This window comes from Silene latifolia, chromosome X, assembly GCF_048544455.1.
Source record: "Silene latifolia isolate original U9 population chromosome X, ASM4854445v1, whole genome shotgun sequence".
In the NCBI taxonomy this organism is placed as follows: domain Eukaryota; kingdom Viridiplantae; phylum Streptophyta; class Magnoliopsida; order Caryophyllales; family Caryophyllaceae; genus Silene; species Silene latifolia.
In genome coordinates, this window is record NC_133537.1 from 342639559 (window position 1) to 342653371 (window position 13813).

Genomic DNA, 13813 nt, shown 5'->3' on the forward strand with positions numbered 1-13813 from the left:
AATAATCATCATCATATTCATCAATTCATCAGACACAATTAAATTAACTGTACCAGCAAATGAACCACCAGTAAATAATGCATTGAGTTACTTTTACCAGAAAGGTTACTTCAAAAAGACGGTTTTTCAATAAGTTATTGAGAAGATCGTCTCTCAAGGAACTTACTCTACTTTTAATTCTAGGGTTTCAGGTTCTTACAAATTAATTTAATTTCAATTTACTGTTGCTTTACATATTTATTTGCAGAATGTCGTTGTTACCGCCATTAATGGAGGAAGAAGCTTATTCTTCTTCATCTGAATTACAGCAATGTAGAACCGTAATTGATGAAGTTAGTGATTCTTTAAGTGAAATTCGATCACATTGTTTTTCTGTAGTTTCGTTAGCTCAGCAATGGCGGACGTTGCATAGTACTTTTAGTTTAGCTCAGGATGAGGTTGAGAGGAAGGAAATGGAGTTACGGAATCGGTTTGAGGCGGTTGAGTTGAGGGAAAGGGAGGTTACTGATCGTTGTGAGGAGATGAATTTGGAAGATGAGAGGATTGTTACGCGGGGGATGGAGTTGGAGAAACGGGAGACGGAAATCGAGGAGCGGTTTGAGGAGGTTGGGGTGAGGGAGACGGAAATTGAGAACCGGTTTGAGTATGTCCTGTCGAAGGAGAGGGAAATTGAGGAGCAGTTTGAGGTGATAGAATTGAAGGAGAAGGGAGTCCAGGAGCGGTTTGATATTGTAGAGTCGAAGGAGAGGGAAATTGAGGAGCGGTTTGAGGTGATAGAATTGAAGGAGAAGGGAGTCGAGGAGCGGTTTGATATTGTAGAGTCGGAGGAGAGGGAAATTGAGGAGCGGTTTGATATTGTAGAGGGGAAAGAGATGAAAATTGAGGAGCGGTTTAGGGTTTTGGAATTGAAGGAGAAGGGAATTAAGGAATGGTCTGATGCTCTAGAGTTGAAGGAGAGGGAAACCGAGGAGCGGTTTGAGTATGTTGAGTCGAAGGAGAGGGAAATTGAGGAGCGGTTTGAGGTGATGGAATTGAAGGAGAAGGGAATTGATAAGCGGTTTGCGGTTTTAGAGTCTAAGGAGAGGGAAATTGAGGAGCGGTTTGAGGTTGTGGAATTGAAGGAAAAGGGAATTAAGGAGCGGTCTGATGTTGTGGAATCGAAGGAGAGGCAGTTAGAGGAGCGGTTTGAGGTATTAGAATTGAAGGAGAAGGGAATTGAGCAGCGTTTTGCGGTCGTGGAATCAAAGGAGAAGGAAGTCGTAGAGCGGTTTTTGGGGGTGGGGTTAAAGGAGAGGAAGATTGAGGAGCGATTTGAAGATTTGGAATTGAGGGAGAAGGGAGTTGAGGAGCGGTTTGCTGTGGTGGAGTCGAAAGAGAGGGATTTTGGGGAACGGTTTGAGGTTTTGGAATTGAAGGAAAAGGGAATTGAGGAGCGATTTGATAAGGTGAGGTCAAAGGAGAAAGAAATTGAGGAGCGTATTAAGGTTGTGGAATTGAAAGAGAGGGAAATCGAAGAGGGTTGGCGAAATTTGGAGTTCAAAGATAAGGAAATTAAATGGAGTTTGCAGGATTTGGAGTTGAAGAAGAAACGAATTAATGAACGTCGCGAGGCTCTAGAATTGTGGGAAAGGGAGATTAATGAGGATTGTCCAGCTCCTAAGTTGGATGTGACCCAAGCTAAGATGCGAGGTACTGAGATGGATTTCAAACAAAAGCAAATTGAAGACCTTTTGTTAGAGCTAGCGTCGAAAGAGCGCGAATTGAATGAACGATCTCGAGATCTTGATTTAAAGGAGAAACTGGTTGAAGAGAATTGTATGGGGGAAGAATTGAGGGAGAAGGAAACAGATGAGAGATGTCATGAGCTCAAATTAGAAAAGAGTCGAATTGTGGAGCAGTTTGTTGAGTTAGAGAGGCGGGAAAGTGAGATTGGTGAGCGTATGAGAGAGGTAGAGTTGAAAGAGAAGAATATTGATGGGTTGATTAAAGAAATTGAATTGACAAATAAGGGCATTGATGAGAAACATCAGGGGAATATATTTGAGGACAATCGAATTAGCAAGGTTCGTATGGAGATGGAGAGGTGGAAGAATGAACTTGAGCTGAAGGATAAGAAGTTGAATGATGATTGTGAGAGTTTGAAGTTCAAGGAAAGGGAAATCGACGAGGGGATGAAGGAGCTGAATGCTGGTTATGAGAAATTGGAAGTGGAAAAGCAGCTGGTACGAGATTATAATGATCAGATTCATTTGGTCGATAAGCTAGTTAAGGAGAAAGGAGTTGAGCTAGAATTGAAGGAAACGGAATTACGTATAAGTCTCCAAGCACTGGAGTTGAGAGAGAAGCAAAACCGACATCAATCTGAAGCTTTGAGGTTGAGACACAAGGAAATCGAGGAAAAGGGTATGGCCCTTACAGTGAGGGAGGAGCAAAATCTACAGCAATCTGAAGCTTTGAGGTTGAAACAGAAGGAAATTGAGGAAAAGGGTATGGCCCTAGAAATGAGAGACAAGAAAAATGAACAGATGTATGAAGCTTTGAGGTTCAAACAGAAGGTGATCGACGAAAAGAGTATGGGTCTGGAAGTGAGAGAGAAGCAAAATCGACAGCAATCTGAAGCTTTGAAGTTCAAACGGAAGGAAATTGAGGATAAGGGTGTGGCTCTCAAACTGAGAGGGAAGGAACTCGAGCTGAAGGATAAGCAGTTGAGTGAATATTGTGAGAGTTTGAAGGCTAAGGAAAGGCAAATCGACGAGCAAATGAAGGAGGCTGCTGAAAAGCAGATGGTAAGAGAATATAATGATCAAATACACTTGGTAGATAAGCTAGTAAAGGAGAAAGGAGATGAGCTAGAATTCAAGGAAACAGTCTTGCGTAAAAGTCTCCAAGCAGTGGAGTTGAGAGAGACGCAAATTCGACAGCAATCTGAAGCTTTGAGGTTGAGACAGATGGAAATCGAGGGAAAGGGTATGGCCCTTGAAGTAAGAGAGAAGGAATTCGATAAACGTTGCCAAGAACGTGAATTGAGAGAGAAAGAAACCATTGATGATGTTCCGATGATGGAGACTGATGGACAGTGGAACGATCTGACAGTTGTTGATGATGGCGAAACTTTGCAGTTGCTTCTAAATGACAGGGTTGATGAACACTGTTTCATGGGTGAAGAGGTGCTCAAGGCATTAAAGTTATATAATGACCCAGCTGCGTTAGTATTATCGGCTGTAAACGGTTTTTTCCCACCGCATTTGAAGAAGGGTGAAGTAGGGTACACAGCAAGGACTGTAAGAAGTAGCTGTCTGCTGTTGTTGGAGCAGTTGATGAATGTGAAACCTGAGGTGTCCAAGAATGTGAGGGTAAAGGCAGAGGAAATGGTGTCTTTCTGGAGACAAAAGATGCAGGAAAGCGGAGAGAGGCGTATTCTTGTGTTGGGATTTTTGCTATTGGTGGTGGGTTTTCGTTTGAGAGGGGAGTTTGAGAGAGACGAGCTGAAGCGGCTTTGGGAGATTATTGATCAGCACAGATTAGCACCAAAGCTTCGTTTTGAACTTGACCTGTTTGAAGAGTGTGAGAGTAAGCTGCTTTGCCTTTTTTTTTTTTGGGTGTGTGTGTGTGTGTGTGTGTGTGTTTGTAGCTCTTTAGGTTTGGCTAATGACTATTTCTGTGTAAGATTAACAATAGCAACATACCCCACCGCCTTCAGAACTCCCGCTAGTGAAGGGTTAAGACTTAAGAGGGTTGTGCGTTACCCCCGTGTTAACAAAACAGAGAGGCTGTTTGTGGATTGTCCATTATAACAGTTGTGTCGATAATTATATCAAATGACTGTTATGTTACACATTATAAACTGCAGTGAGTTAGAGAGTCAATTTACTTGATTTCAGCATATCCCACAACCATAGCACCACAAATTTTAGTCTCCATTGAATTTTGGAAGGAGTTAATATATGCATTGCTTAAATTTTATTGAGAATATGTTGATCAACCTGTCAAGGTGCGGTTTTTATTGCCACTATAGGTAGCCAGTCTACCACCATCGCAACCAAAATCATTGAATAATTTCACCACTGCACAGGACATTGTATTCTGGAATCAGAATAACCTGTAGCTAGCCTTGGGAGGCCTGTCAAGGTGCAGTTTGTGGATTGGCTTGTTGCAGTAGAGGGATATTGGAAGAAGTTAACAATGTATGAATTGCTGAAAATTTTTAGATAATATGTGAGTCAACCTGTCAAGGTGCGGTTTTAGTGCACTGAGCAGGATTCAGAAAATAGTATTTGATCAATCAGAATGACCTGTAGCTAGCCTTGGGAGTCCTTGAAGTGGGTTTGTAGTCCTTCCGAAACAAATTACCCTGGCTTCCTATTCAAGCATCTATTAGTGATGATGCTTCAAAATGAAGATTGACTTGCTCTATAGTTTTATTCAGTAATGCATATAAGGTTGATATACATTTCATGTTTGGTATAATTCTCTTAACTTCCATGGCTACTTGGGATTTATAAGTTTTCTGTGAATTGGTCGTATAATGACTAGTCCGTACTTGTGAGACCACATCTCAAATCTAACCATGAGACCATTTCATATACAAAATTGTGATTTTGAATTGCTGCTGTGAAAATCTATGGATATTTTTAAGCTAGCTGGTCTTTGTAAATTGTAATTAGCGTTCTTGGCCGACATGTTTTATTGACATGTTTATGTTTATAGATGTATCTGACTACTGACTTTACCAGTTTAGATTATCATCTTGTAGTCATTGTTTGCTGATATGAATTATTTTAATTCATTGATTCCAAGTCCCATTTTGGAACATTAAGCAGTTCATATTTCATAATAATAAGTGGATTTGCTCTGGTTGTCTTGCATTACATCTACTTATTATACTTTCAGCTTATGAATGTTTATTCATCCTTGGCTTACTTTCCCCAGAAAACCGGGCTTTCTTACAACCGGAGAGGGATGACGTGAATATCTGCAATGAGATCCTATCTGCCTGCACAAATATGGATGCAGATTGCGTCAGATCATATCTGAATAAACATGTGATGGATCACAAGTTATTTCCTTACAAAATTGTGGATGCTCTCAAGTCGGCCCCTGATCCGGCAAAATTAGTCTTTAAAGTGCTTGAAAGCTTTAATCTACCACAATCAAGCACCATTGACAAAACCAGTTGCATCTTTTTGTTGGAGCAACTAATGAAACTTCAAAAACATCAATCTGTACGAAACCCACTTGGTAAGGTAGTACAGGTGTCGAGTCCACCATTGGAGATAACGCAAGATATGAGGATTAACGCTCTGGCATTTGCCTCGAGATGGAAAAGCAGATTGACTGAGCAAGGTTTGAAACCTTTGGAGGTTTATGGGTTCTTGCAGTTTGTTGCGTCTTACAAGCTTGCCAGCTTTTATGATGAGAATGAAGTTGTGCAACTGTTTAGAGTGCTTTATGATGCTCAACCGGTCTTTTGGCCTGAGGAAAACCCGCAGTTGTGCCGCGCACTGGGCTTAACAAATAAAATTCCTGGTACTTTCCTGTCTTCTTTTCGAGAGCATTATTCTATTACCAGTTTCACTGTCTAATATTCCGATGAAGCACCAAAACTACCTTTTACACCTTTTCTGATTGAAAAACTATCTACTTTATGGGGTTTATTGTCTCACATAAAAAAAAGGCCTCGGTTACACTTATATAAGTTGGTTTTGCAGAAGTATCTGCAAGAATTTGTATGTTTAAACTTTAAAGCAGGTGTGGAGTTAGAATTATATTTTTGGGTAACAAACTTTCCTCTTGTTTTATATTTGTGCTAAGGACTCATTTTCATTGATTTTGGGTAGCAAAAATCGATAACCTTAATTGATTTTTTAGGCTTTGGGGTAGCGAGTGCTACCCCTTGCTACCAACTAGCTCTGCCCTGGTTTAAAGATTGTTTGTCTCCTGTGGCTTTTCTTCTGTTTTCTGTTGATGCCATTGCTTATGCTGTTGAATAGGTCTGATCAGATCTCTTATTAAGGAGGACCGCCGGCTTCAAGCAGCTCAGTACATTTGTACGTTTATGGAGGAACCTCATTTCCCGTTAGCTCCCCTTCTGAACGTTCATGTCAAGTTCATCCAGCAAACAGTACAGAAAATACGGGGGGCATCCAACAACAAAAGTACGGAAAAGGTAATTTTCGTGTGATCTTTGTTCTGCTGTAGCTATCTGATACCTTCTTCAACTGCTTAATTTCTGCCTTCAAGTTGGCTTGTTTGTGTTACCACAAAATATTCACTCTTGTTTCTGCCACGCTGGGAGGTCGGATATGTGTGTTAATTTTCAAATGTGATATTATCGGTCATTTTGGAAATGTGTCTGTTCAGATTAAATCATTTTGCGATCAGGTTTGAGTTCGGTTGTTTTAGGATTTGTCTTGTTTTTTTTTTTCCTTTTTTTTTGTTAAGAGGTCTAATTGCCCTGACAAAGAATAACTTCAAATTAGCCATTTTGGGTCTATTCAGATTCTATCAAGACGAGTAGCTTCTAAATCGAGTGAAATTGTGCTGGGTCATTTTGTATCCAGTCAATATTGAGCGCACCAACCTTCGGGTAGGGATCAGGTTTCTCATCATATTCACGATATTTTAATAGGGCCGAGTGATCATTAGGTTGGATCAGTTGCAATGCTTTTTATCTTGATTTCCTGTGGTCTTTGCTAGAGATTTGTTAGTCTTGTAGTCTCCTAGAAATTACTTAAGCTGATTCCGGTTTTGATGGCTTCACAGATTAAAGTGACGTCTGAGCTGTCGCATCTCAGAGAAGTACTTCACTACATTAAGGACTACAACTACAAGCTTGAGCAGGAATGTTTGCCTATTGCCCTCGAATCACGCATGATACAGTTGGAAGCAATGATGGCAAACCTGAATACTGACCCACCAGAAGCCGGACATAACTCGATTACACCGCCGGTCACTAAAATGAAAAAAGATGGCTCAAAAGTTAAAAATCCACAAAGATTGGATAAGACAATTGTGAAGAACCCTTCATTCACATTGGTCGCTCCCACTGATCCGGAACTAAACTCCAATGAGCCGAATTGGGACTGTCCTCAGCAAGTAAAGCGACCCAAAGTAGAAGCGGTCAGATTACCTTCCCAGTCCAATATTATTAGCTTTAAGATCCCCTCGGTTAACACTCCTTCATTACCAGAAAAAGCTCGAGCTTTGTTACCGCGCAAACTGCTTCAACCTTGTCCTGTCAAGCCTACAAACCAAACCAGCGAAAGCCAAAATCCTGCACAACGTCTTGAAATGACACCTACTGCAAGGAGCACAAGCACCCCTGCTGGTTATGGTATCAACTAAATCTCTGTTATTGGATTATGTTACGTCTTTCAATGTTTTAATTTCTATTCCCATTAGATTCAGAAATGTGCTTGCTCATCTGACATTGTGAACTACTGCAAACTGTTAATGCAATTCATTTCATTACGGGTTACGTGGAACTAGTTTTTTATGTCCAACACACGGATAAGACAACATACTCGTCATGGGCATGATGGGGGAGAGCCTTCTAAGCTGTCAACCCTTATTTCTATTGTTAAATCATTTGAGCAATTTCTGAGGCCGTTCTCATTATTCATAATCCGAAAACTTTGTTTCCTTGATATCGTTTAAGTGGAATATATTATACTCCGTATATGACATCTCACCTTCACCAAAGTAGAAATTGAATTATCTTAACTGGTATTGACATTTTGTTTAATTTTTCAGGTGGAGTTGATGATACACAGAACACACCCTGAGTTGCGTAGGCATTGTTGCTACATATAAGTCACTCCGAAACAAGCAGTTGATGACCGAGCTTGATAGCTTTGTTTCCCTAACCAAACAATGTGTAATGTAATGCTTACAATTCAGATTGAGATGTATATAAACAAGTCTCTCTGATGTATGCAAACAGCATATTAGAGTTGCTGTGCAATTGTAGGATTGTAGATCACTGACTTTCTCGTAATCATCCATCTTTTATTATCGTGTTCAATTGTAGGACCGCAGCATATTAAAGGCTGTTGAAGAATTCCAACCCGTTAACATGTCGTGTATATATATGTTTCTGAAATTGATCGAGGAAGGTGCGATTTTTTAATTGGTTTTTGGATGAAACGTTCATTTTGTCGTTTGTCAAGTAGAATTCGGGCTCCTGAGTAATGCTCGGATAAGTAGGTTGTTCGTGACTTAACCCGGACGTAGAAGAAGTGCTTGTTTGGTCGTGGATGATAATATGGGTTGAAGTTAAACCGGGTGGTATTCTCACATACATGTAGGGCCCACTAAATTGATGGACCATTGGACCTTATATAAGTGCATCTGAAAGGGTAATAGTGTAATACTAAGATTCTGTACCATCGGTTGACATACTATCAATCTCCACTAGGGCTGAGCAAAACCGTATACCTGATACGGTTTTGAAAACCGTATCGGGTATACGGTTTTTAAATTCACAATTTTGTTGATACGGATCCGACCCGGTTTAACCGTATACCCGGTTTTCGTATACCCGATTTTTCCGTATATCCGGTTTTCGTATACCCGGATACGGATTTCACTTGTTTGTTGTTCAATTTATTGCATACGCGATAAAACCGGTACACCCTAACTTAAATTTAATAATATGTTACATATTAAAATAATCAAAATTTCAATATTCATTATACAAATGCATTAGGAAAAAAGAAAGTGGACAAGTTAAAGTGATTTTGGTTAAATTATTTAGTTTTAGTAAGATTTTTTTGGTTTTTTTTATTTATTTTCAAAAACCGTATCAGAAACCGTATACTCGGTTTTGTTTTTGCTCGACCCGGATACGATACGGTTTTTTGAAAACCGTATCGTGTATACGGAAATTCGTTTAATTGAAACCGTATACCGTATCGTATCCGTATATTAAAACCGTTTCGTATATTTCTGTTCACCCCTAATCTCCACGTTTAATTCTGGAGTGGAAAAGATGTTAACTGAAAGTGGTTTAGCAATTTCGTTTCGTAATTTGTCTTCTATAGAAGGTATCAGCAGTGACACATTCAGTCGGAAACTGCTTCAAGCGCGTTGTGGTCGTTGTTTCTTCAGTTATCTTCTTCCAAACTCCTGTTTCTCCCTTAAACTCCTTTGGTAATTCACTTCTTTGCAAACCTTTTCTTACGCGTTTAATACTAATACCACAAAAACTTGTGTAAAACGGTTTTACATGGAACTTTATTGTTAAACCGTTAACCGCCTGCTATTCTACATATATACCCTTATAAATGTAGTTGATAAGTTTATGCAAAAAGTGGTTTTCCACTAACTTGGTGAAAAACTCCATGTTGATAAGTTTCGTTATTAAGCGCGAGTGTCAGTGTGTCATGGCAAAGCATCTTGCTTGTGACGGGTTAATCCCGTCACAAGCTGAAGACCTCTCACAAAAAAAAAGAGGGGATAAGGTGGGGCACCCCCATGTGGCCATGTGCTCCCCCACTCACCTCTCGTGGGTATTTTGTGAGAGGAAACGGTATCCGTCACAAGCTTGTGACGGATATCGCCGTCTTCAATGAGATTTTGTGCGAATATAGGTCACCTCAAAGTCATGAATGTAACTCTTTAGATGGTCGGCAACAAACGTCGCCCAAGTGTCTTAGAGGATGTCCCCGTTAGGGTGGGTAAATTTTGTATACGAGTTGATTTCATTGTGTTAGATATGGCCGAGAACACCCAAATCCCTATAATCTTAGCTATGCCATTTTTACATACTACAAGGGGCTATCGTCATAGATTTATAGACGTAAAGCACAGACGCTTGACTCTCGAGATGGGGGATGATAAAGTAACCTTTAATTAGGCTAGCACACACGCAACGCCTATGATATGACTGAGGATACTTGTTATGCTATTGATATTGTTGATGAGTCAATTTATGAAGTGGGTTGGGTTCCCAGATTAGGGAGGGATATGTTAGAGGTGTTGATGGTTTTGGATACACATGTAGATAACCCGGAGAGCAATGACGTTGTGTTGGTTGCGTATGCTAGAAGTTGCATTGGATGGTCGCGAGGTGACAAATGCTGAAGGAGAAACGGTGAAAAAAGGTCGGTAGAAACCTGTTACGATGTGGAGGTAACAACACCTGAACTTAAACCCCTTCCCGATACCCAGTGATTGTTGGAGAGACGGTCTCTTAATAGCGTTATTGAGAGATCTCTCACATGATGGAGGTTATGGACCCACTGAATATTTTGTTCCCCTATTATGTCTCCCACTAAATTAGTGGGAGACGGTCTCTCATAAGACCTATATTAAAAAGGATAGGAATAGTTTAGATGACGAGTTCATTAATAATATAGTCAAGTAAGCAAACACACATGCTTTGCCGACTAGGCCCAAGAAGGACAATAAGTGAACCGGAATGTATTTAGGATTTTGAGGGCAAAAGAAATATATATACTTATAAAAATGAGGAAATTAAAATAAGGGAAAGAGAAGTATCTAGGGTTAGCGTGCGTCGAGGAGAGAGAGAGAGAGAGAGAGAGAGAGAGAGGGGAAAGAAAAAGGTATGGAGTTGGAGAAAGAGGAGAAGAAGATGAGGATGAGTTGTGCTGATGATGATGATTTTTGTCCTCAAAATCCTAAATACATTCCGGTCCTCAAAATCATCAGCAGCAATGTCTGTGCTCATCTGACATTATGGACTAGCAGACTGTTAATGCAATTAATTTCATTATGGGTTACACTTTCGTGGATATAGTTTCTATATTTTCAGCACACGAGTTAGACAACATACTCGGATGGCGGACAATATTTTCAGAATTTTTAATTAAATTTTCTGAAATTTTTTCGACTGTAAATCTTTGGTTTTCAGTTGGGTTGTTTTAGAGTGTTGTATAAATGTGATTGTCCGGAAGTATCCGAAATTGTGCCAGGACATTATGGAAGTGACTAGAAGGGTGCCTCATAAAGTCTAGAAGGCGCCCCGCCCCATTCATCTGTGTTCATAGAACAACCAAGGATTTCGAAACGTTGTAACCAAGTCTTGTAAAAACCAAGATTTACGAGGCAGACCATGAATTCGTGTTATTACGATTTCCCGTTTTAATTTCTCGAGTCTTGTCCGTTATTGACACCTTCTCAGTTCGCAGTGTGATTTAGAATCGGTTTTAGCCGGTATGCACATGAGTATAATTGGAGCTGCAGGTGCAAGAAAAGCACTGGCTTACGGTGAGAAATCATAGCTGATTGTACTTCTTACGTTGCAAAGCCGTCTTAAGCTTAAAACGGTCTCAAATCTTCTTTTATGTTTTCAAAAGAACAAACGGTCTCAAATGAGCTTATGCCATCATTAGTTTCTAACGGGTAAACTAAATAAGAACGGTCGGATGAATGCGACTCTACATGTGTGTTAAAAGTACAAGACTGTTTTCAAAACTGTGGCGAGAATTGCATCAACCGACTCTAAATAGTACAAGACTGTTTCTCCTATTGCAGAAAGCTTTGAAACATTACTCACTCGTTTTTGACATGATTTACACACCAAAATTAACTATCCTCGAGTCTAAGAGTAGATCAGGAGCCAGTATTGCTTATGGATCCGAAATGTTCGTAAATCAAGCATTCATTCAGTTTGAAAAGCTCGCTGGTTTGCCAGCTGAGATTACTACTTGCTACAGTAGTATACAGTGGGTTGGAAAACTCGTTGGTGACTCGAGCTGTGTTGATTCCTGAGAATGCAGACGGGGAGGCAGAGGCCAAGGCGAGTCATCTGATAAGTCCTTCATATCTGCAAATCTGCAATCTGCTCCTTATTATAACTGGCCCATCAAAATGAGCCCAAAACTATTTAAGACAACAAACCCTAGAATCACTCCATAGTATTTATTCATTACTCTCTCCTCCTCCACCTTCTCAACGGAAAAATCCTCCCTTCTTCTCAAAAAAAGAAAAAAAAAAAATGTGTCTTGGAGAGTGCGTCGTTAACCGATATTGTCGTGAGAATACCTACGAAGGCCTAACCCTGCCCGGAAGAACTCCGTTCCTCCGGCCAGTTACGGAGCAGGGGGACCACAACTGTTTTTTGCATCACCTCGGTCGTGCGGTTGATTACAGGTATAGGAAGGAGTGTTTAGACACCAACAGAGAACCTGCTTTTCAAGTTCTTCGCCCGAAGGAAGAAGGCGGTTTCGATGGGGATACTCACGTTAATGAAGAAGGGTTATTAGTTGCTAACTACGATCTCATAATGACAACGGCGGTGGAAAGAGGGTTACCCATTACGGGAAACTCAAATCTGCGATATCATATACTCTCTCTGTCCCGGTCATTTATTGTCCTTTTCCATTTTGGGGTGTCTCAGTCATTTGTTGTCCTTTCTATTTTAAGAATGAACTTGATGAGTAATTTGATCATTCTCATTCACTTTGTTCCACTTGTCATTTGGTTATTGACCATCACCTCTTTCCTTGGTCTTTGTGCCAAAATAAAAGGACAATAATTGACCGGGACGGAGTATCTGACTATGATATCATTGATAACCCAGGACATTCCAAGGTTCAAAGGAGGAGACTTTTGGAGCAACTGCACAGTGGTGGTCCCTTTCTAGTTGGTTTTACCCCTAAAAGTGATTTTCCACCACCCTTTGACACCGTCTACCGAGGACTAGGTGAGGAAGACCCAGATGATCCTTCCGGTCATACACTGACTATCATTGGGTCCGGTGAAGTCATGGTTACCGTTGAACGAGTTAAGATCATTAAACATCAAAACGAATACTAATTAAATTTTGGGATTTTTGTTATAATAAATTTTACGAACAAAATCATAATTTATTTTTCCACCGTTTATAGTTCTCACAATATTCTTTCAAAATAATGTTAACAATTCAATCTACCTTGAATTATAGTTCGCAAACAAAAATATATTTTTATATTGAAAATTTTCTTTTAGGTTGAATTAATTACATAGATCGATTGATTTTAATGAAATAACAATAAAAGGTAGAAAAATGACCGAGATGGAAAGATCATAATAATAAAAAAAAAAGGAAAAAAATAGAAAATAAGAATAACAATAATCGTTGCAAAACACTAACAAAAGTAGCAATATTCGTGACAAAATAATAATAAACTGTGGCAAAAGTTTAGTAACTTGTGACCATATACATAACAATAAATATATTTTGATGATATATTATGACATTATACATATTGGTTAATAATTATTTTTCATTGCGAATCCATTTTGTCTGTAGGGCCATTGTTATCATAAATCCCGCCTTGTATAACACCACCACCATGACAACATAGCTAGCCCCGTGAATTTCACGGGTTATAAAACTAGTTGAATATAATAAGAGCAAAATGAGTAACTTTGTTGATGTCTTTTGTTATTACTCGTATAAATAAATTGATTACCTCTACAAATGAAAGGAACCCTAGCCACAGCACCCACTTCTCTTTTTTCTTCCTTTTCTTCTTCCTTCATTTTCTTCTTGTCTTTTCGTTAGTGTTATGTCCTGATGAAGTTGGGGGTTTCAAGGGGATTCTTATATCAATAAAGAAGGGGTGGAGATGGCTTTTGATGGTGTAATAGACTATCCTAATCCATCGGCTACAAAGAGCCGTTGCTCAAAAGATTATGATCACCATAATCCACGCACATCATATCTCCTCCTTTAGTAAATATATTTCCTTTCCTTATTCTTTGTATTTTATAGTTGTTAGAGGGTTTATTTCTTGCTGTAATTAGGTGCTCATATTCTGTATAAATAGCTAAGCATTCTTTTGTATACAATTGATTGGATGAATAA

The 13813-nt window shown here is 39.5% G+C and overlaps 1 protein-coding gene across 2 annotated transcripts; it reads left to right on the forward strand.

Annotated features, from left to right (window-relative positions):
• LOC141619630 (uncharacterized) lies at positions 1-8128 on the forward strand. Of its 2 annotated transcripts, XM_074436650.1 has the most exons (6): positions 1-1106; positions 1191-3570; positions 4930-5526; positions 5991-6166; positions 6763-7333; positions 7753-8128. In XM_074436650.1, the coding sequence occupies exons 1-6, from the start codon at positions 249-251 to the stop codon at positions 7782-7784; spliced, it is 4614 nt and encodes a 1537-aa protein (XP_074292751.1). In that variant the 5' UTR covers positions 1-248; the 3' UTR covers positions 7785-8128. The 2 variants fall into 2 exon arrangements, with proteins under 2 accessions (XP_074292751.1, XP_074292750.1); XM_074436649.1 differs by having other exon boundaries at positions 1-3570.
• The last annotated feature ends 5685 nt before the right edge of the window (positions 8129-13813 follow it).

Bases quoted from the DNA above. Each gene is read 5' to 3' on its own strand.
- LOC141619630 (XM_074436649.1), top strand. From the start codon at position 249: ATGTCGTTGTTACCGCCATTAATGGAGGAAGAAGCTTATTCTTCTTCA. The intron at 6,167-6,762 runs GTAATTTTCGTG...ATGGCTTCACAG, and splicing joins ACAACAAAAGTACGGAAAAG to ATTAAAGTGACGTCTGAGCT. The intron at 7,334-7,752 runs GTATCAACTAAA...TTAATTTTTCAG, and splicing joins AAGCACCCCTGCTGGTTATG to GTGGAGTTGATGATACACAG.